At 41.3% G+C, this 21356-nt stretch overlaps 1 protein-coding gene across 2 annotated transcripts in view; it reads right to left on the minus strand.

Annotated features, from left to right (window-relative positions):
- Positions 1 to 13222: 13222 nt before the first annotated feature.
- The window catches only part of hdac11 (histone deacetylase 11), a 28272-nt gene continuing 20138 nt past the window's right edge, over positions 13223 to 21356 (minus strand). The window contains exons 9-11 of one of the 2 annotated variants that reach the window (XM_029432253.1): positions 20996 to 21092; positions 16643 to 16821; positions 13223 to 14472 (exon numbers count right to left, since the gene is read on the minus strand). In XM_029432253.1, coding sequence (XP_029288113.1) covers positions 14230 to 14472; positions 16643 to 16821; positions 20996 to 21092 — 519 coding nt within the window. In that variant the 3' untranslated portion in view covers positions 13223 to 14229. The remainder of the gene's footprint in view (positions 14473 to 16642; positions 16822 to 20995; positions 21093 to 21356) is intronic. The other variant, XM_029432254.1, reaches the window with a different exon arrangement.

Raw genomic sequence — 21356 nt, forward strand, 5'->3', positions numbered from 1 at the left:
TACTTCAAGCAAAAGAAACGTCCTCAGCTGGAACAAAAGCTACGACATAAGATGAAGCAGAAGTCATTCTATGACAAGGCAGCAGCTTCCTCTGCTGTCAAGCAATGACACAGGTTTGGATTGATGCTCCTGATGGATGGAAAACAAAAGCTTCTGTTCTTCATGAAATAGCTTCATGGTCATTCACTGTGAAGACAGAGGAAGGACAGATTTCCAGGTGGGAATTGCCACAATCTTTAAAACCCCACGAGACAGATTGAAGCCTGCAGTGAGTTTAAATCCATCTGCCCCCCCTCCAAAGACAACACCAACACACACTCCAGGTGGACCTGCATAAGAAGATCTGCGAGAGAAGGTTGAAAAAGGTTTAGGTTAATGTTTTGTATATGCCTGAAAAAAACACTGTGTATGGTGGTTAGCTCTGGTATATGGTTAGCTCATTATATTAAGACTAGTTGTCTCTGTTGCTAATATACGTACGCTTTGATAAGAAATAGTTAGGATAACTGACACCTGTAATGTGTATGTGTACCTTTGCAGTATTTGCATGAAAGAAAGGGAGATGTGCTGATTAGGTGGCATTACACATTTACAACAAGGTATCAGTCGTGGTTTGTTATTAGACCCGAGGATTTGTGAAAGTAACCTGGAAGAAAGGTTCATTAAAGTTTGGAAGTGAATCAAAGCAGAGACTCAATGATTCATGTAGAAATATAACAAACACACCAGCAACAACCAGCGTGACAAAAATACACGAGCGAAACCATTTGTTCCACTCTAAATTAACTCAATGTGAAAACTCTACAATGTTACGTTGAGAAAAAGTTGATTACTCGAGTAACACTACTCATGTCCATCCTAGTATTTATCTATCTTATCTAATAGAAACCTTATACCTATACCACACTACACACTGCAAACTACATACTGCACACTACACTCTGCACACTGCACACACTGCACACACTGCACACTACACACTACACACTGCACACACTACACTCTGCACACTGCACACACTGCACACACTGCACACTACACACTACACACTGCACACACTACACTCTGCACACACTGCACACTACACACTACACACTGCACATTGCACACGCTACACACTGCACACACTACACACTAGACACTACATTAATATATCATCATTTTCATTTTATGTTAAACATTGGGTTAAGTCCACTAAAGCATAATATTTAGCTTGAATGCATACTGTGCCTGCTTTGGATTAAAATCCTTAAGAAATTCAAATAATACCCTAATGGTCATCATGTATTCAACTGTGAACGTAAAACTACATTAAATGCTGAGCCATCATTTGTAAGTCTTGACATTGAGTTATTTGAAGTGTTTTCTTCAGGTGTTTCTGTTTTGTCTGTTAAGAGTTGTGAGCAGCAGCAGGAGTGTGGATGGGACTCCAGGCGACACCATCTGGATGTGTTTGGCTCATTCCTTGACGTGCCATCACTGAATAAAAACAAAAACAAACACTAACAGTATGTATGTATATATATATGTATGTATGTATGTATGTATGTATGTATGTATGTCTGTCTGTCTGTCTGTCTGTCTGTCTGTCTGTCTGTCTGTCTGTCTGTCTGTCTGTCTGTCTGTCTGTCTGTCTGTCTGTCTGTATGTCTGTCTGTCTGTCTGTATGTATGTATGTATGTATGTATGTATGTATGTATTTATGCATGTCTGTCTGTCTGTCTGTCTGTCTGTATGTATGTATGTATGTATGTATGTATGTATGTATGTGAAATGAACTCCACTTCCCTCCACACTCTGAACTGATGTATTAATAATTTGATTTTGCTGTTTCACTGGGTAAAAGTGATGGTTACCGTTGATCTACTCTTGATCATGCAAAACTTTGCATACAAAGTACCTTAGGCGAAGGACACACACAGCACTGTCATGCAAGATGATTTATACAGTCCAACAGTATTTTGAGCCCACAAGAAATTCCAAAGACTTAACAAACTCTGCCTTGTTATGAAATACCTTCTTTAGTTTTAATTGACTGTGGCAGCTTGGACATGGACAACGGTTTTTCCAATTGCTCATGGCTGAGACTTCCCTGACAACTGTGTCTGGGGCGAGTGAATAAAAATACCTGACTCCTCTCCGAGGCCCACCAGCCGGCCGATCGAGGGCTAGAACATGACTTCTTTACTGCAGCAAGAGCTGCCGGATCCCCAGAGAACATTTAATGGGTCAGGTAATCAACCTCTGCAAACCTCACCACATATACAACAGCATTTTCAGTTGGCTACATTCTCTCCATACTGCCCCAGTGCCCCACCAATTGATAAAAATGCAGCTGCCATGCAAGGGTTTGGTGTCTTTCCGAAACACACTCCGACATGTGGGCAGGACGAGGTGACATTATTTTCACTGACACCACTTCAACACAACACAGCGCTTTCTACAGTTACTGTAGTGTCTTTATGATTTTAGCAGCTTTTCCTTCATCAACTACTTTTCTCACAGAACTTCATCTGAATTTATCATCATTAAATTATGCAGTACCACTCTCTACCTGAACGGTTCGTGATGAGCTGGTGGGGGCGCTGTTCTACAGAAACACAAATATCACTGTGTGATATTGACAGAATTGTTATTAAAATAATGTGACTGTTTCTTGATTTAACAGGTTAGTTGTTGTAGAAATACAGGAAATTTGTTTTAAATTACAATTTCTTTTTTCTGTGGGACGACCCCCAGACACCCCTGCCATTATGTGTCCTACCAAGTTTGCCCCCCCATATTAAAACTTAACCAGGCGCCCCATAGTGAGGAGAATTTATCTTTTTTATCCTTTATTTTGAGAAATAATATGTGTTAAATCTGGAGTGTATATCAAAAATCAACACAATAAACACAAACCCCAACCCAAACCCTATCACAACAATAAAAACAAAATAGCAAAAGAGAAGGTGGTCATGAGGCCAGAGAGAGGTCGAGTGGGTCAATTTACCCCCCGAGAATAATAGCTCAGGGAAATGTCCGGTCCCCGGGGCCTGAGCTTTCTGAACATGTGGCCCCCTGAACAAAATAGTTGAATAGACCCGGTCTATGGTGTCGGCCGGTCTGAACGTGATGCTTGAGACAAACAGACACTGCACTAGTAATAACAGGATGAGACTGAGAGACTGCAGTGTCTTGGCGCGATAAGTTAACAGCTTGATTGATTAGTGTTCGGTTTGCATCCAGGCAGAGGGCCATGTCTCTGCGGCTGATGGTAGATTGAAGGATGAAAGCTCAGTCTGGAGCCCTGTATGGTCCCCTATACATCTTCCTGAAGTCGATCCTTTATTTTGAGAAACTAAGGGCGGTAACAGTAACCGTGCACAAGGATATTTTGGAAATGGGTTGAATTGCAGACACTAAAGGAATCTTTTTGCAGTACATAGTCCTTTTCCTAATGTGTAGCCTTGTAAAGCAGGAGACTGTGCACCAGCACCTTTAATCACAGTAACATATCAGGGAACGTTTGGATTAAACTAGTGCTCCAGCTGTGAACTTGACTCTAGAAAAAACAACATCCTATTAAGGAATTAAGGATCCTTTATTGATAATATGAACAGCTCTCTCTTTTTATTCTCTTTCAGTTAGCCCCTTTTAACATTATTAACCCAGGGTTAACCTAATCCCCGGGCTATACTAGTTCTACGTTAAATGTAATAACCATTGACTGCTGTTAACATTCTAGAATTTCAAACAATTCCAATGTTTACTTTAGCCCAGTTTGCATCCTCTTGTGAACCATGTACAGGAATACACGTTAAATAAGCACAGAGCAACTTTCAACCCAGGGCATTGTAACCAGTAACGTCCTATTAACAACTAGATCTTTTTCAAAAATACAATTAGTCTTTCCACCATTTTGGACTGAACTAGTAACAACTACCTGCATGGATTCACCAGGTCCATCAATGCTTAGTATGAAAATCACACTAAATACTAACTTTTAGAATTGAAACAGGACATTTGTTGTCCAGTTGTCATGAACCAAAACATCTGTATGTGTCAAATAGTGTTTGCTAATGTGTTATTAACTTTACAAAGATTAGTTTAGAATAGTTGGACTGATGGACACACCAGCTGGTGTCATGATGGACAAACAACTTTAAGTAAATCCAAAGCTCTAAAAGACAAATTATCATTAGTTGAGACACACAGACATATTGTGTTGTTATTGTTTTTTTTGTTCATTAGATCGGCCTTACATTTCCTATAGCGCCATTATCAGGTCAAAATGTATATCATATATGTATATCACTCAGTCATATACAACATGGCAGTCTTGAATTGTGTAGCAGGCTTCTTTTCATCAAACTGTTGTAGTGCTTCTTACAATAACATATATAAAGACTAAATTATATATGTGTGTGTGTGTGTGTGTGTTGTGTGTGTGTGTGTGTGTGTGATATCAGTAGCCTACATTCTTGTCACATTATGTCACATTGTGAATGGAATTAAAAGTAAATATATGAGTTGTCATGAACACTGTTATGCTGCAGTTATCCAGCGCTATAATAATAAAGCGCTGTAATAACAGAGGGCAGCTGATGCAGCTGTGTCACATGTCATATGTCCTCTCTCCTCATGTCTCTTCCTCATTTCCGCCGATCGCATATCCCGCGGGTGGGACTTAGATGCAAGGAGAGGAGGCGAGGAAAGGAATCGAGGATGTACAAACTGGGAAACGGGAAAGGCCCATCGTGTTGTGTGTCTCAGTTGATCTGTTGTTGCAGGAAGGTTTTGACAGTTGATCTGTTGTTGCAGGAAGGTTTTGACAGTTGATCTGTTGTTGCAGGAAGGTTTTGACAGGACTCCAGCCTCTCCAGCACAAACAGAATACTCATGTTAAAATTTTCAACCAACAGCAGCAATTTAGGAAGTGCTCCATTGTCATGTAACAATGGAAACTGTGTTATAACAAATAGTGTGTTTGTTATCTCGTAGCTTATTATCATTTTGTTTGACTGACACAACATCATGGAGCGCTGAGGATGTGATTTACAATGTAAATGCTGTGAAGGGTCGTTATTATCAGTCACTGTTACGTCCACCAATTAGCCCAGAGGAGGAGGGAAGTATGAACCCAGGGAAAGAGACAACAGTGTGAACAAAAAGGGGAATTTATTTACAATTAAATCTAATCTTCACTAAAAGATCTCAAATACACTGACCGAAAACTACTTTCTACGAAAACTACAGAGAAGAAGAAAGTAACACTAGTTAAATACAAAACAAACACTAAATGTTAAGATAATCAAAGATTACCAGATTCTTTTGACTTGATGGCTGCTCTAGTTAGAGACAGTTCCAGGTAAACGTCAAAGCCCACCAAGAGAGCAGTCTAAAACCATCTTCAGCCATAGAGCACATTCATCTACTGCTGTTCATGACAGCCTGACATCATCCAAAGAGCCAAAGACAACAGTGTTTCCTCTGCACTCACATTATAACTGCTGCAGTTCTACTTTTTCATTCCTGTGTCTGTTTTTGTTGTTTGGTTAAAAAAATATTTTTGACAGTACCCCCTCAGACATAATTGGATCTTTTTCAGAGAAAGTGTGTTTAATGATCACTGTTGACAAATGGGAGTCCAACAGTTAAAAGTGAGGAGGCTTAATAGCTGTTTGTGTTGTGGGAATGTGATCCGTTATATGTCCCGCCTGTGTTATTATTGTTTTCTGCAGGTCAGAACATTCACATACCTAAAAGTTAGGAAGTCTCATTTGAATGACTCCTGCACAATATTTACCATAATGAGAAAGCCAGTTCTGTGCAGCTATACATGTGCAGTACTTACCCTCTCCATTAGGCCACCTGCTGGTTAGGCTTCAGAATGACAGATTAAATAAATAAATAATTCATGGTCATCTGTAAAGTGGGGTACGTCAGAACAGCATGAGTCATAGTATTTCAAACATCAACAAATCACCTTCACTCTTTTGGCTCAACAGAATGAATGTCTGGCAACAAATGTAGGGACTAAAATATTTGCCACTGGAGCCAAAATGAGATAATATATAAGAAGACAAAGGCTGAGATATCCTGGAGGGAGATTGACAAAATGTCCAGCAAATCTATGAATTGTGGTGTTGTCAATACCGCCATGCGTACCTGACTGTGTGAAAGCAGTATAGAAATGAAGAAACAGGTGAGGGTGTGGTGCTTGTTTAGCCAGGGCTGTTGCCAGCATCTTAAAGATTGAGGTCATAAGGCTAAAATCCCCCAGCACCACCCAACAGGAAGATTTGTAAGAAAGCAAGTGAAATCTCTTATTTCTTCCATTAAATGTTGAATATCTTCAGTAAATTCCCAAAATGATGGTCTAAATACTGTTTCACAGTTTTCTCAACAATAACATAAATATAGTCCAACTTAAGAAATAGTATAACCTTTTGTTATTTTATTTGAATGTAATATTGTTTAGCTGAGAAAGCAATCAAATTGAAGTTTTGGGAATGTCACATGAGAAGTTTTTATAGTACTTTATAGTACAAGTGCACTCCTACTCAATGTGTTTTTTACCTTTTTAACAACCGATCTTTATTTATTTGTGCTGGCCTTTCTTTGAACACTAACATTTATTTAAGAAGTTACACTTCTCTTGTGGCGGTTGAACTTGGATGATGGACGATAGCTTTGCCCCTTATAAATAACATTTAGTGCACTCATGTAGTTTAGGCAGGAACATGATTTCTGACAACTGTAAGACTCTCCTGAAGCTTCCTAAACTAAGTCAGTGTCTCCCTATAACTGTAAGCTAAGGAGGAACAGCCTCTGTGGTATTGCACAACACAAATGTATGTTGTTGCACTGTACCCGCTGACAGACTGATAGACTCCCTGTGCTTAATAGAAAGAAATTATCCACTTAATGTCTTCGAAGGATGCTGCTAATCCTTTCTGATTGTATTCAAACCCACTGGGAGTAACAAATAAAACGATACCCAGCAGTGTGTAGGCAGCTTTCTTGCAACATGAATTTAACAAGGTGAGTGAAACAACTTAATATTCCCGCTGCATTGCAGGAGAGAAATTGCATAATCTATCATACATTAGGTTGTAAACAATACCACTATGAGGCATTCGCTGAATTGGAGGAAATCAATGAGAAGAAATCTCTGTTGGTCACCCCAGGAGATCCAGAATATCTCACCGTCACTGGCTCAAAGCTCATAGACACCAGAATCAGACGACACTAATAGCATGGAGGGAGGGGGGTAATGTGGAACACAAGGTTTTTCTAGAGTTTTAAAGGAATTTTGCTGTCAGACATGCAACCTAACACCTAAAAACATGAAATTAGCCTGTCACACCTGCTTCTCACAGTGATGTCCCACTGTGTGTGTGTGTGTGTGTGTGTGTGTGTGTGTGTGTGTGTGTGTGTGTGTGTGTGTATGTTATTCAGAGAAGGATATCTCAAAAGCTGGTCAACTAAACCAGAACTATCAGCATAGGTCGATACCAATAGAGCAACGTGAGAACATGTGACTCTTTGCTATTTTGTTTTCAGTTCACTATTTAGTCTGACATCATGCTCCTGTTAGCCATTCTCTGTTTGGGAGGGTCCTATCCGTCCTGCCAACAGCTGTGTAACATCCCGTCATGTTTGTTCATTTATTTATGGTAAGTTATTTATCAGGTTTGCTATGTTTCATGTATAGTTTATAGTCTATGTTTAGATTTTGATTTAGTCATGTCTCATAGCTCACTTGTTAAGTTACAGTCACTCATGTCTTGTCTCGTCATGCACTTCCTGTTTTATTTTATAAAACTTCCCTCTCATTTCAGAGCCCTTCCTGCCATTGTGGGTTTTCCCGCCTGTTTGATTGCTGCCACCTGTGTCTCATTACCTCTTGTGTGTGTATATATAGTCCTCGTCTCACTTTGTGCTGTGCCAGTTCGTCTTGTGTCATTAAGAGAGCTAGTGTTTTCGAGCAAAGAACCATTATAGCATTTTTCCCGTAGTCAAGTTTAGTTTATGTTTTTTACAGTTCTCGTCTACTACTTTTTTTCCTCTTACAGTGATTTTTTTGTTGTACTTTGTTTTGTCTCTACGCCCCCAAACATTACTGTTTTGGTTCAGTCTCACAATAGTCAAGACATTAATCTAAACTTTATAAGGTGATATTATGTCAGGGTTCTGAAGCAGAGTCATGCTGATCTTAATCTGAGAATGCAAATCAGTTGCTGTACTGCTTCACCCCATTTTTAATCAAAAATGAATCTTCACATTAGTTGTAAGTCAGACTGCGTGCTGTGGTCTTCCCCTACTTAAACACTGGCACCAACTGTCGAAACAATACAAAAACGCCTCTGCTTATAGCTGAGTTATTCCCCAAACGCCACACTTGCCAGTTATCAGAGGCAGGAGGGCCGTGTTGAGAGCTAGAGTGGCTGGTTTAATTTCTGCTTGAAGTGACTTAGTGAGCATGAGTCACTTTGAATCTCCTCCAACATCCCTCCGACACATTCAGCTTGACCACAGACCAGAAGCTCTAAGGTCGACCAACATTTAGTCAAAGCCTTGCCAATAACCCTAACAAGAAAATCTTTCATGTAGAATTTGTTCTCAATTCTTCCGTGGATGTGCCAGAAAAGCACTTTGATCTCTAGTTTTCAGTCATTAAAACTACTTAGTGAAACTATCTTTGTAGAAGAGAAGTGTTTTCTAAGACTTTACAAACCAGGCACTGAGTCAATACCATCGGCTCTGTGTTTCTGTTTAAAGATCTGATTTCTATGAGACTGGCAAGGTCAGCACATGTGGTTTGAAAAGCAATAAGCAGGACTGGTGTTGTTGATTTCCTGATGATGGATACAGTCTTGTATTGGAAACAAACTCAGACCTCACATTATGCTAAGCATGCCAGTAATTGCTAATTTAGTTTAAACACCAGAGCAAGTTCTAATACATCTGTCTGATCAAATTTCCATCGAGATTACATCACCTCCCCATTCGTCAGGTTTGGCCCATTACCTCTGACAGCGCAGCCAGGAGCCCACTGTGTCACATGCTGCTTGCTCTTTTTTCCTGATGTTGTTGGGATCTTTGAGCTGGCACAGTCCACTGGATCCTGGAGCCGTTTTTTCTGTTAATTTACCATAGGATAGTTCTGTTTATATAAGGTCATATTTGCCATCATAACCCATAGCCAGAGGAGATCTGAGGTTGTACTCTATGATAAATAAAACCATCTGTGAGGACAGAGCAGTGAAGCAGGTTGTGTATTACGTTTTCTTGGAGAGAGATGTTTCAGCATTCTCAAATACTGATTGCACTGAGACACAAGTGACCTATGTAGATCAGTCTGGAGTTAAAAGATAGACAGGCAAAACAGACAGACAGACAGATATAATGTTTGCAGTGTTGACCATGTGAGTTTAGTGTGTTAGCTAACATTTGCTAATATGCCCTAAAACACAAAGTACGGCTGAGGCTGGTGGGAATGTCATTAGTTTTGAAGATATTTTGTCATAAACTAAAGAATTGGACAAAAGGTTTTATGTCAGCATATCTAATAGTTGTTGAGACATTACCCTCCCAAGAGCCATACCGCTAGCTGAGATATCATTAGAAACTTTAGAAAGTCCCCCCCGCCTCCAGAAGACATTATACAACTGTTTTCAATAGCTGACTCCTTAAGAGAAGTACTGTAGTGCCAAAAACAATAAAACTCTCATTACCGTAATCTTCTATGAAAGTAAGACATATTGAGCAGAACTTTTATTAGCTTGTTGTAATGTTGTTTTCACACCTACATCACTCAGGGCTGCTTATTTTGGACTGTTCATACCCCACTTGAAAACATCCCAACCAGCCAGACACTGAGCACAGTCTCAGCCTCCGTCCAACTCAATCCCAGAACAGTTCATCTGAGGTAAAACGGCACCCAGGAGCAAGGCAGACAGCGAGGGAATCATGTTTATTGAAGCTTACTGCAAGGTTTCCTGGTCCCATGACCACTGGACCAATGGATGCATGAAATTATGTTGTCATGATGGGGTCTGTCTGTCTGCCTGTCAGTCTGTAGGTAGACACATTCTTGGAAGACAATACCTCGATAACAATCCAAGATAACTTCACACATCCGTCCCTGAATACTACTTAATAACCTCCAGAGTTCATATTAATACTACCCATGTGTTGTGTGAAAACAAGTAGGATTTTACTTAAATCTGCACTAGCTCATTAGTGTGATTGGTTTTGTGGCATATATCATGGTGATTATGGGAGAGCATTATGCCGATGAAGTGGCTTGGAACACACATTAGTGCATATGTCAAGAAACACAATACAGTTTGTGTTTAGTAACTTGGAAACATTATATTTCTGTTTGGGCAAAACAACAGTACACATGCATAATCAACCACTGACAGAAACATAGGCCTATGAGCTGCTCATCATGTTGCAAGTGACCTTTTTTTTTTTTGCACTGCTGCTTGTTATGATTGATTTTTTTCAATCAGATGCTAAACTTTGCAACTGCACTGGTCTGTTCATAAAGTATACACTATAGGCCTACTTGTCGGTTGGGATATGAAAACAACATAAACATGCAGACAAGTTCAAGCCTTCACACTCATTGTCCTTGATTACTGCAGACCTCTTCTCAGGACTGTGTGGGCTTTTACAGTGACGACCGCCATCTTACTGACTTTACTGTAAGCCGTGTCCAATTTCCATTTTGTTTTGTCTAAATGTCTGGCGACAAACTCAAATTAGCCCACATTGCAAATTCAAAAAAGTTAGTGAAACAAAGTATTTGACAAATTAAGAACCTAACCTGATGATAGTGCTAGAGGGAGTTAGAGGATCACCAAAGTGATTACAATGCATCCTGAGGGGGACATGACCAACTATTCAATATTTGTCGAGATATTTCAAAACCACAAATTTGAACCTCATGATGGTGCTGGAGTAAAAGTAAGGTAATAATTCAGTTTACTCTTTTGGGAACCATGCACCTCATGACATTCCATTCACCACTTGTTATAGATATTTCAGTCTGGATCAACTGCCATAGACCCATGCCACTAGCATGCCTTAAAATCTCACATTCTCATTAGTACATTGAGTTTGGTGACTTACATAACTCCAAGCAAAGCGCTGCCCAACTTCCATTTGAGCAGAAGTCTGATCGTGCCTGTTTGGACTGATTCAATTAACTACTTAGAGGAAAGCTAAGAAAAATAACTGTAACTGGATGCATCAGGGAAACTAAATGACAAAGGGACTTAACTTGGATGTTTTCTTCTTGCGTTACTAGGGTACAAGTGAGGGATCATTACATCATATAGGGCGGGGCATTAGGAACACCCATATGGGACAAGCAGTACGCAATGGAAAATTCAGAGAATGTCTGAACGACATAGTAGCAGCTTTATTATCTAGGGCTTTCCATACATACTATACTTTTAGCAAGGGCAGTACAAGCAATTCAAAGATTTAGAAAAAATGCAAAACAGACCTTTTGGTTGATCATGGATTTATTCAATATCAGTATGAATGCATAGAAGTAGTTCTCAATGTCAGCACAAACCACAAACATGCCCTAAAAAAAGTACAGCTTTGAAGACTTTAGTGTTATTTTTGGCACACAACATTCAATCAACTGAAATGACTAAAATGCTGGCTGACGCAGAAAGGAGCTGATGAGCTGGAATCTGTGATCTCATCTGGTATTAAGGACAGGCCTGCATACAATAAGTGATATATTCTGAGTCCTAATTAAAGGTAGACACTTTCAGCCGCATTCAAAAGCAGCACATTAGATCAAAGGCTTTAGCTAATTAACACTGACACGTCTTTCACAGTTTCATTATGAATGTGTCCAAGCAGCTTCCTGGCTAAGCAGCGAACACTGCTTTTCATGCTGTTCAAAGATAGGCCTTTTAATCCCCTTAAATGATCATAAGTCTGTATTCCACTCCTAACTTTTGAAACTTTTTTATTAGCAGCATGAAGCCAGAGCAGTGGAAGATGTGTTATTTGAAAATACATTAGAACTCATTACAGCATCACCTGCCAGCTGCTACTTCAGGTCCAGTCAACTGCAGAACACATCTAATGTAATGGTAGTCCACAGAAGATGAGCTTCCATTATTAAAATATTCACAGCCACATTAACATCTCTTCTTATTTGGTCAACAGCTGGTTCTTATCAAACTCTTCTCCTTGAGCTTTTCAAACACTTATCCTCCACTGCAGGATGTTTCAGCCTCCTTCTCAACTTGAGCTACTCACAAGCCACCAGTACATGTTGTGGTGTACTATTACTATTAGCATGGTTTATGATATTATGGCTATGATGTGATGTATTTTATTGGGCCTTAATCACAATGAAGGGCACAGACCAAGAGGAATGTGCCTTTAAAATGAGTATTCTTGCAAACATATTCTGGTGTCACAAATGGACATTTTCACCCAGAAAGTAAGGAATCAGAATGTACTAAAAGCTGTATGAAGGGTCAATCTGAACATGAGTGTTATTACAATTGAGTTAATTTGGTATTTTTATTGTACATCTTTATTTTCTCTGTCAATTAAGTGACTTACAGTGAACTAACTACATGGACAGTCTGCCTGGAGCAACTCAGGGTTAAGTACCTGGTATTGAACTCACAACCTTCTGGTTTGGAAGGCGTACCACCAGTCCCCTAGGTCAGGGGTCGGGAACCTATGGCTCTTTCGATAACGCAATATGGCTCGCAGACAATTTTGAGCTGACATTTAACATGATTAACAGGTAATAAATAATTATATTGTGTAATTTTAAAGTAAAACATTTAGCAACGGATTTGTTTTTAGTTCTCTCCTCTCTTTCCTCCGCCCTGTCTCTGGCTGTAGGTGAAGGTGTGTTCATACGTGTGTGTGCGTAGGGGGCGGAGCCCCGCCCGTCGCGAAACCGAGCAGAGGAGAAACTGCACAAAGCAAGCAGTAGACCGGGGGTGTCAACATTAAAAACTGGGACTACGTCGAGGGCCAAACACGGTCCACATTTATTGAACAGGATACACATATTGGATAAAGTGCAAAAAGATATGGAACATATTTAAGTCAACTGCAAACGGATTGCTGAGCAGTTCAATTTAAATATCTGAGCTGCAAAGTCAGCAAATGGTCTCAGTTGATCATCAGAATGCTGTCGGGAACACAGCGGTGGAGATGTTTGTCAGTGTTTGGAAACACGTAGTGACCAAAGTTTCCTTCTGCATCTGAGTCTCCCACAGGCAGCTCGGCATCATACATGTCTGTGATCACACGGCCCTGAAGCTGCAGGTTTAACTGTGAGATGCTTCGTTATGTATTGCATGCTATTTTTCTGGAATGTAGCTAGCTATCTATGTAGGAAGATTAGATTCCTTTTCTAAATCTTGCCTAATATCATTATTAGCCAAACAATGATGGCCAAAAGCACAGAAATAAGACCCAGGACCAGAACACTCCCCAGTAATCAACTTTGATTTGGAGCTGCCAGAAAAGTTACCCTTTGAAGCTTCACATTACCATTCACATTACCATTGTGGGACATTCAGGGACAATGTGAGTATGTCATGTAGTAAAGGATGCACTTATAATTCAGTTAACTTTAAACTTTTATAACGTTTTAGATAGAAATTCAAAGTAATATGGCTTAGTTAACATTACTGTACACACACACAATAATATGTAGGGAAAAACACCAAAATATACTAGCAGTAATAAAAGTAAATGCTAATGAGGAATGAAGAAGACACTATTCAGGTTAAACATCACCATTAGATTATGTTTGATAGTAAAAGGTTCAATGTGCAATTATTTAGTATTTCACCTCTACAACCGTTAACTGAGAGGGAGTATAATTAATATACTAATATACCCAAGTATCTGAAAGAACATCAAACTTCTTTACAATATCATGGACTCTCAGGAGAGTGCTGTTATTCGATTATTCCCTTTGAGTAATTGTCAATTCATACATATAAAATGTAAGAAGAAAATGACCAGAGGAAATTTGTGTTGTTATATATGTGAAAACAAGCATTGGGTAACCCCCTGGTCATAACATTTCAAATAAACATGTTGCTCTGTGACAGTAGTAGACTTACAATATCATCCCTGCTGTCACACAGTAACTGCACGTTATAAAGTTACTTCAGTGCCTTTAAATGTCAAAGCTGTAGATGGCACACATTTGAGAGTTAATGTATCTCAGATGGCAGTGACTGTTGATCCAGCAGATCCAGAGTTACACATCATGTTGGTCACCAGTGATGATGATCCCTCCCCCTCCAGAGCCTCTGCTCCAATCAGGCCCTGCCGATGTAAGTTGAGGATGGAGTCAGCGATGATGCGGGCTGTTTTCTTCTGGTATCCCCCAGATGTCACCATGAGGATAGGGATGCCCCGTCGCCTCGCAGCCCTGAACACAATCTCATCTCTCTTAACAATGCCCTGGCAGAGAAAGACCAGAGAAAAGCTGGTCCGTTAGCCTATCAAGGGCCTTGGATAGTACTAGTGACTTCTCTGAACGTTGTCAGGCCACTGGCTTCTATCTACACTTGCTGGATATCCCTGCACAGGAAGTAATAAATCCAAATTTGGCACTTGCAGATCAGCTCTCAGTATGCTTTAACATTTCATGATAAATCAGCTACTTGAAGTGCTCACTTGACCGGACACAGCTGAGCCTGCCACTTCTACATTCAGATATTTCTCCTGCCATTGCAGCACTGCAGATAAAGAATTTAAACTTTTAGAAATGTTTAACAGGATTTCTTCAGAGTAAACAGCTGCCTTATTATTTTTACAGAGTTGCAATTTGGGAAGAGTTATTTCAGGCATACATGGTTTCCAATGTTACAGTCTCCTTCATTTTTCTATAGATAATGTGTCATGACTCTGGATTTGTGTTCCTGTTTTATGTTGTAGAGTTCACCTCCCTTGTGTCATGTCTTGTGTTTACTTCCTGTCTTTGTGTGGTTTCCCGCCATCGTCAGTGTCTGCCTCTCCCCTGATTGTTTCCACCTGTTCCTACTCACCTCTTCTATAAATTGTCCTGTCTCCCCTTGTCTTGGGCCAGTTTGTCTGGTCATATCCTTTTCATAGCATGTGTAAGTTCCAGTGAGCCAAGTACCAGTGTGTTTTTTCAGAGAACTTTGTTTATCCTCCTAGTGAGCGCTTTGAGTTAAGATTTTGTTTTATTGAAGTAAAGTATTGTTTTTTTTACACTTTACATTTGTGTCTGGAGTCGTGCAATTGAGTGTTCCTTCCCTGTGTCCGAGTCGTAACAGAACAAACTGGCCAGAATGGACTCAGCCGACTCAAAAAAGCTTCAGGACGCCCTGTCACTCCGGGGCGTGATGATCCAGCAGCATGAGAATCAGCTGGTATCAGTCGGTCGAGGAATCCAGGACTTAGCAGACCGTCAAACAGAGTTCCAAGCCTCTGTTTTCTCTGAAGTACACCTCCTCCCGTGCTCCCCCTCCCTCTTGAGACCCCCGTGCTCCCCTTGCGGCCTTCAGCCCGGCCTCCAGTCCGGCCTCCAGAGCGGCACCGTCGGTCGTCAGCCCGACCTCCTGAGCGGCTCCTCCGGCCCCCAGCCCGGCCTCCCCAGCAACTTCGCCGGCTTCCAGCTCGGTTTTTCCGCCAGCCTCCTGAGTGTCTCCGCCGGCCTCCTGCGCGGCTCCACCCGCCTCCATTCCGGCATGTTCGCCGGCCTCCCGAGTGGCTTCGCCGGCTTCCAGCCCGGTCTTTCCACCGGCCTACTGAGCCATGTTGGCCCCTGGATCACAGTGTGTACCAGTGTGTTTTTTCAGAGAACTTTGTTTATCCTCCTAGTGAGCGCTTTGAGTTAAGATTTTGTTTTATTGAAGTAAAGTATTGGTTTTTTTACACTTTACATTTGTGTCTGGAGTCGGGCAATTGAGTCTTCCTTCCCTGTGTCCGAGTCGTAACATAATGTTACAGTAGGTGAGGTGCGATTGGAGAACCTCCAAGGCTTGGGGGGACATGAAACTCTCTTTGTCAAATCATCAGTACAAAAGATGACTGTTCGAAGAAAGTACAAGCATGTGTACAGATGCAGCCACCTAGAATTGTTCTTTTATACCAAAGGCCTTTTAGCTGCCAGCTAGTTCCCTGCCAATTCCCAGCCTCTGTTTCCTGACAGGGTGTGTCTGTAAACACGCCCATTCATCCAATTGCAGGGAGCCACCATCAGAAGGAGCTTCCTTCACAAAAACACATAATGTGTGAAGTACACTGAAGAATCATGTTTCTTTGTTTCCCAGACTTACAGTAGTTGCTGAAACTTCAATTGTGTTTGCCACCCCCCAGTTGTCAATAGCTATTATTCAAATACTGTAGGATTAAAGATGCATTATGTAATCCTCCAGGCCACTTCCTCCAAAGAAATAGGAGGCGGCATTTCACCTGTACTACTGGACACATTCAAACTAAATTTACTGCTGGCGCTAGTTAATCGATCATAGATAAGAAAATAAATAATTCTGAAATTGGGTGGCAAATGTAATTGGTTGGCCTTTGATATACCTGTGTGGGCCACCCAAGTAAAGTCCATGTGTGGGAAACACTGGAGTGTCAGACAGAGCAGGTACAGTACCTGTGGTGATATGGAGAGTCCTCCAAGGGGGTCCCCAGCCAAGATGTCTGTCCCTGCGTTGTAGACGATGATGTCAGTTCGGACCTCATTCAGCGCTCCGTCAGAGTGAAGCTCTACTTTCTGAAGATACTCTGAGTCTTCAGTGCCCCCGTCCAGCTCCACTTTCCTCTTTATGGCTCCTAGAGATAGAGAAATGGAGACATTATGGATATCTACACTGATCGTCATCACTTAGCCACAGAACATAGCTGCCATTAGTAAACCAACCATAAAAAATAGTATAGTTATCAACAGGCCTCTTATATACAGTTAGTTCCATAAATATTTGGACATTGACACAATTATCATCATCGTGGCTCTGTACACCACCACAATGGACTTGAAATGAAAAAATATGTGCTTTAAGTGCAGACTTTCAGCTTTAATTTGAGGGTATTTACATCCAAATCAGATGAATGGTGGAGGAATTACAACATATGTTATACGTGGTATCCCCTTTTTAAGGGACCAAAAGTAATTGGACAATTGGCTGTTCAGCTGTTGCATGGCCAGGAGTGTGTTGTTTCCTCGATAGTTCATTTACAAGGAGCAGATACAAGGTCTAGAGTTCATTTCAAGTGTGGTATTTGCTTTCGGAATTTGTTGAGGTCAACTCTCAATATGAAGTCAAAGAGCTGTCACTATCAGTGAAGCAAGCCATCATTAGGCTGAAACATCAAAACAAACCCATCAGAGAAATAACAAGGTGTGGCCAAATCAACTGTTTGGTACATTCTTAAAAAGAAAGAACGCACTGGTGAGCTCAGCAGCACCAAAAGATCTTGAAGACCATGGAAGACAACTGTGGTGGATGACAGAATAATTCTTCTCCTGGTGAAGAAAAACCCCTTCACAACAGTTGGCCAGATCAAGAACACTCTCCAGGAGGTAAGTGTATCTGTGTCAAAGTCAACAATCAAGAGAAGACTTCACCAGAGTAAATACAGAGGGTTCACCACACCATGTAAACCATTGGTGAGCCTCAAAAACAGGAAGAATATATTAGAGTTTGCTAAAATGCATCTAAAAAATCCTGTAAAGTTCTGGATCAACATCCTATGGACAGATGAGACAAAGATCAGCTTGTAGAATGATGGGAAGAGAAGAGTATGGAGAAGGGAAGGAACTTCTCATGATCCAAAGCACACCACCTCATCAGTCAAGCATGGTGGTGGTAGTGTTATGGCGTGGGCATATATGGCTGCCAATGGAACTGGTTCCCTTGTATTTATTGATGATGTTACTGCTGACAAAAGCAGCAGGATGAACTCTAAAGTGTTTCGGGCAATATTATCTGCTCATATTCAGCCAAATGCTTCAGAACTCATTGGACGGCGCTTCACAGTGCAGATGGACAATGACCCAAAGCATACTGCGAAAGCAACCAAAGAGTTTTTTAAGCCAAATAAGTGGAATGTTCTGCAATGGCCAAGTCAGTCACCTGACCTGAATCCAACTGAGCATGTATTTCACTTGCTGAAGACAAAACTGAAGGGAAACTGCCCAAAGAACAAGCAGGAAGTGAATACAGCTGCAGTAGAGGCCTGGCAGAGCTTCACCAGGGACCAAACCCAGCATCTGGTGATGTCTATGGGTTCCAGACTTCAGGCTGTCATTGACTGCAAATGATTTGCAACCAAATATTAAAACTGACTATTTGATTTATGATTATGTTACTTTGTCCAATTACTTTTGGTCCCTTGAAAAGGGGATACCACGTATAAAATGTGTTGTAATTCCTCCATTCATCTGATTTGGATGTGAATACCCTCAAATTAAAGCTGAAAGTGTGCACTTAAACCACATATTGATTGTTTCATTTCAAGTCCATTGTGGTCGTGTACAGAGCCAAAATGATGAACATTGTGTCAATGTCCAAATATTTATGGACCTAACTATGTAGGCTAATGATTGCTGCTGTATTTCATGCAACAGGATTTCTTTCAACACAACTCAAGAGTAAAGGCTTACAAAATGGATTTCTGCTAACTGTATCTTATGAAATGTTCAGGTAGGTAATGGTGTTTTTCTATCTTTAGAATACTTAGATATATATGCTTTAATTAATTACTATGTACATTTCAAATAATTAAACCATGAAAAAGCTTAATTAGGAGACCAAGTGTTTCAAAATTCAAACAGAATTAAGCTGCAAAAGCAGGATAGAAACATGTAATAGCATGTGAAACAGATGTATTGGTAGTTCTCAAGGCTAGTCCTAATAGTTTTTCAAAAAGACTTGAAAGAATAAAAGTGTGCAAAAATGGTAAGCTTTGGTCTTTGAAGGTAGAAGGAAATAAATGTGTATTGGAGGAAAAATATGAAGCAGAATGGAACTGTGAGGTTTATATCTTAAACAAGCCAGAATGTACATTTATTTCACTTTCTTAAGGGGTAGAAACAATAAAAAAAAAATTAAAGGCAGGATTGTGACGTTTTGTCCCCAGAGAATTGTTAGAATTGGGGCCAAATAGTAACATGCAGTTGCTATTAGATCAGTTTTAATGTATTGACAGATTAGATTGTGTAAAAGCAGTGATTATAGTGTTGCATGGACTCCTGCATGACAGATTTCCTGCTGAGTGCTAATAGAGTGAGTGGGAGTGCAGAGGGAAATCACAGCATAATTAAAATGGCACTGAGTGACATCTAGGGGCTGGAACAGGAGGAGGCAGCCCCCTCCACTCAAACATCAACATCCAACCCAGGCATCAGGAGCAGTGTGGAGGTTTTGTCACCAGAATACCTCACCAGTTGTACATGATTTGTCATGTCTTGTCAAGTTTGCTAAAGTGTTCATGTTGTAGTCACCGTGTCTTACGTCCATTCTTGTCAGTCACTGTCTGTCATTTCACTTCCTGTTTTATTTTGTACCTTCCTCTTGTCCCTCATTCCAGATCCCTTTACTTCCTGCTTTTGTGTGTTTTCCCGCCTTAGTTAGCTTCTGCCCCGCCCCTTATTGTTTCCACCTGTGCCCACTCACCTCAGGTATAAACAGTCCTGTCTCCCCTTGTCTTGTGGCAGTTCGTTTTGTCATGTCACTGTGTATTGAACCAGTGTGTCAGCAGTATTCTTGGTGTATCCTCCTTGTGAGCGTTTTGAGTTTGTGCTACCTTTTTCTGTCTCTGGTGTTGTGCATTTGAGTCTCCCTTCCCTGTGTCCGAGGTCATTAAATATCATATATATTAAGGTTGTCAAATTTATTTGAATTAACAGGTTAAAAAAAACCAGCCTCCCTGGTAAAGTCTACTCCAAGGTGCTGGAAAGGAGGGTTCGGCCGATCGTCGAACCTCTGATTGAAGAGGAACAATGCGGATTCCGTCCTGGTCGTGGAACAACGGACCAACTCTTCACTCTCACAAGGATCCTGGAGGGGGCCTGGGAGTACGCCCAACCGGTCTACATGTGTTTTGTGGATCTGGATAAGGCGTATGACCGGGTCCCCCGGGTGATACTGTGGGAGGTGCTGCGGGACTTTGGGGTGTGGGGGTCACTTCTGAGGGCCATCCAATCCCTGTACGCCCAAAGCGAGAGTTGTGTCCGGATACTCGGCAGTAAGTCGGACTCGTTCCCAGTGAATGTTGGCCTCTGCCAGGGCTGCGCTTTATCACCAATCCTGTTTGTGATTTTCATGGACAGGATATCGAGGTGTAGTCGTGGAGGAGAGGGGTTGCAGTTTGGTGGCCTGAGGATCTTATCGCTGCTCTTTGCAGATGATGTGGTCCTGATGGCGTCATCGGTCTGTGACCTTCAACAGTCACTGGATCGGTTCGCAGCCGAGTGTGAAGCGGTTGGGATGAGGATCAGCACCTCAAAATCTGAGGCCATGAAACCGGTGGATTGCCTACTCCGGGTAGGGAATGAGCCCTTACCCCAAGTGAAGGAGTTTAAGTACCTCGGAGTCTTGTTCGCGAGTGAGGGGACGATGGAGCGAGAGATTGGCCGGAGAATCGGAGCAGCGCGGGCGGTACTGCAGTCGCTTTACCGCACCGTTGTGACGTTGAAAGGAGCCAGTTGAGGTGGTTCGGGCATCTAGTAAGGATGCCACCTGGCCTGTTCCAGGCACGTCTAGTTGGGAAGAGACCCCGGGGAAGACCCAGGACTCGGTGGAGAGATTATATCTCCTCACTGGCCTGGGAACGCCTCGGGATCCTCCAGTTGGAGCTGGCGGATGTGGCCAGGAGAAGGGAAGTTTGGGGTTCCTTACTTGAGCTGCTGCCCCCGCGAACCGACCCCGTATAAGCGGTAAACGATGGATAGATGGATGGTTAAAAAAAACAGTTTGAGAAGAAAATTGATGGTGCTATCACTCACTTTTGGCATATTCGTCCCCAGGATATATGTAGCGATTATACACATCCATGATGAACACTCGGCCGTCTTCCAAGAAATCACGCTCGTGTCCATTTCCCTACAACAGAGCGGAACCACAAGTTTTATAAAAAATTAATAAAAGCACTTTGCACTTTTCTCTGCTTCTTAAACATCATCTAACATTGACAAACTGAATCATGTAATTGTTTTCCACCCCTGATGATGCTTCATTCATGTGTAACGCACAGCAGACACTACATCACATCGTTTCAGCTAACCATTATGCCCAAATTATTGTATAATACATGAATGTTTTTTTTTTTTTTAAATGACTACACATTGGAAGTAAAGATCAAGTGAT

This window comes from Cottoperca gobio, chromosome 5 (genome assembly GCF_900634415.1).
Source record: "Cottoperca gobio chromosome 5, fCotGob3.1, whole genome shotgun sequence".
Lineage (NCBI taxonomy): Eukaryota > Metazoa > Chordata > Actinopteri > Perciformes > Bovichtidae > Cottoperca > Cottoperca gobio.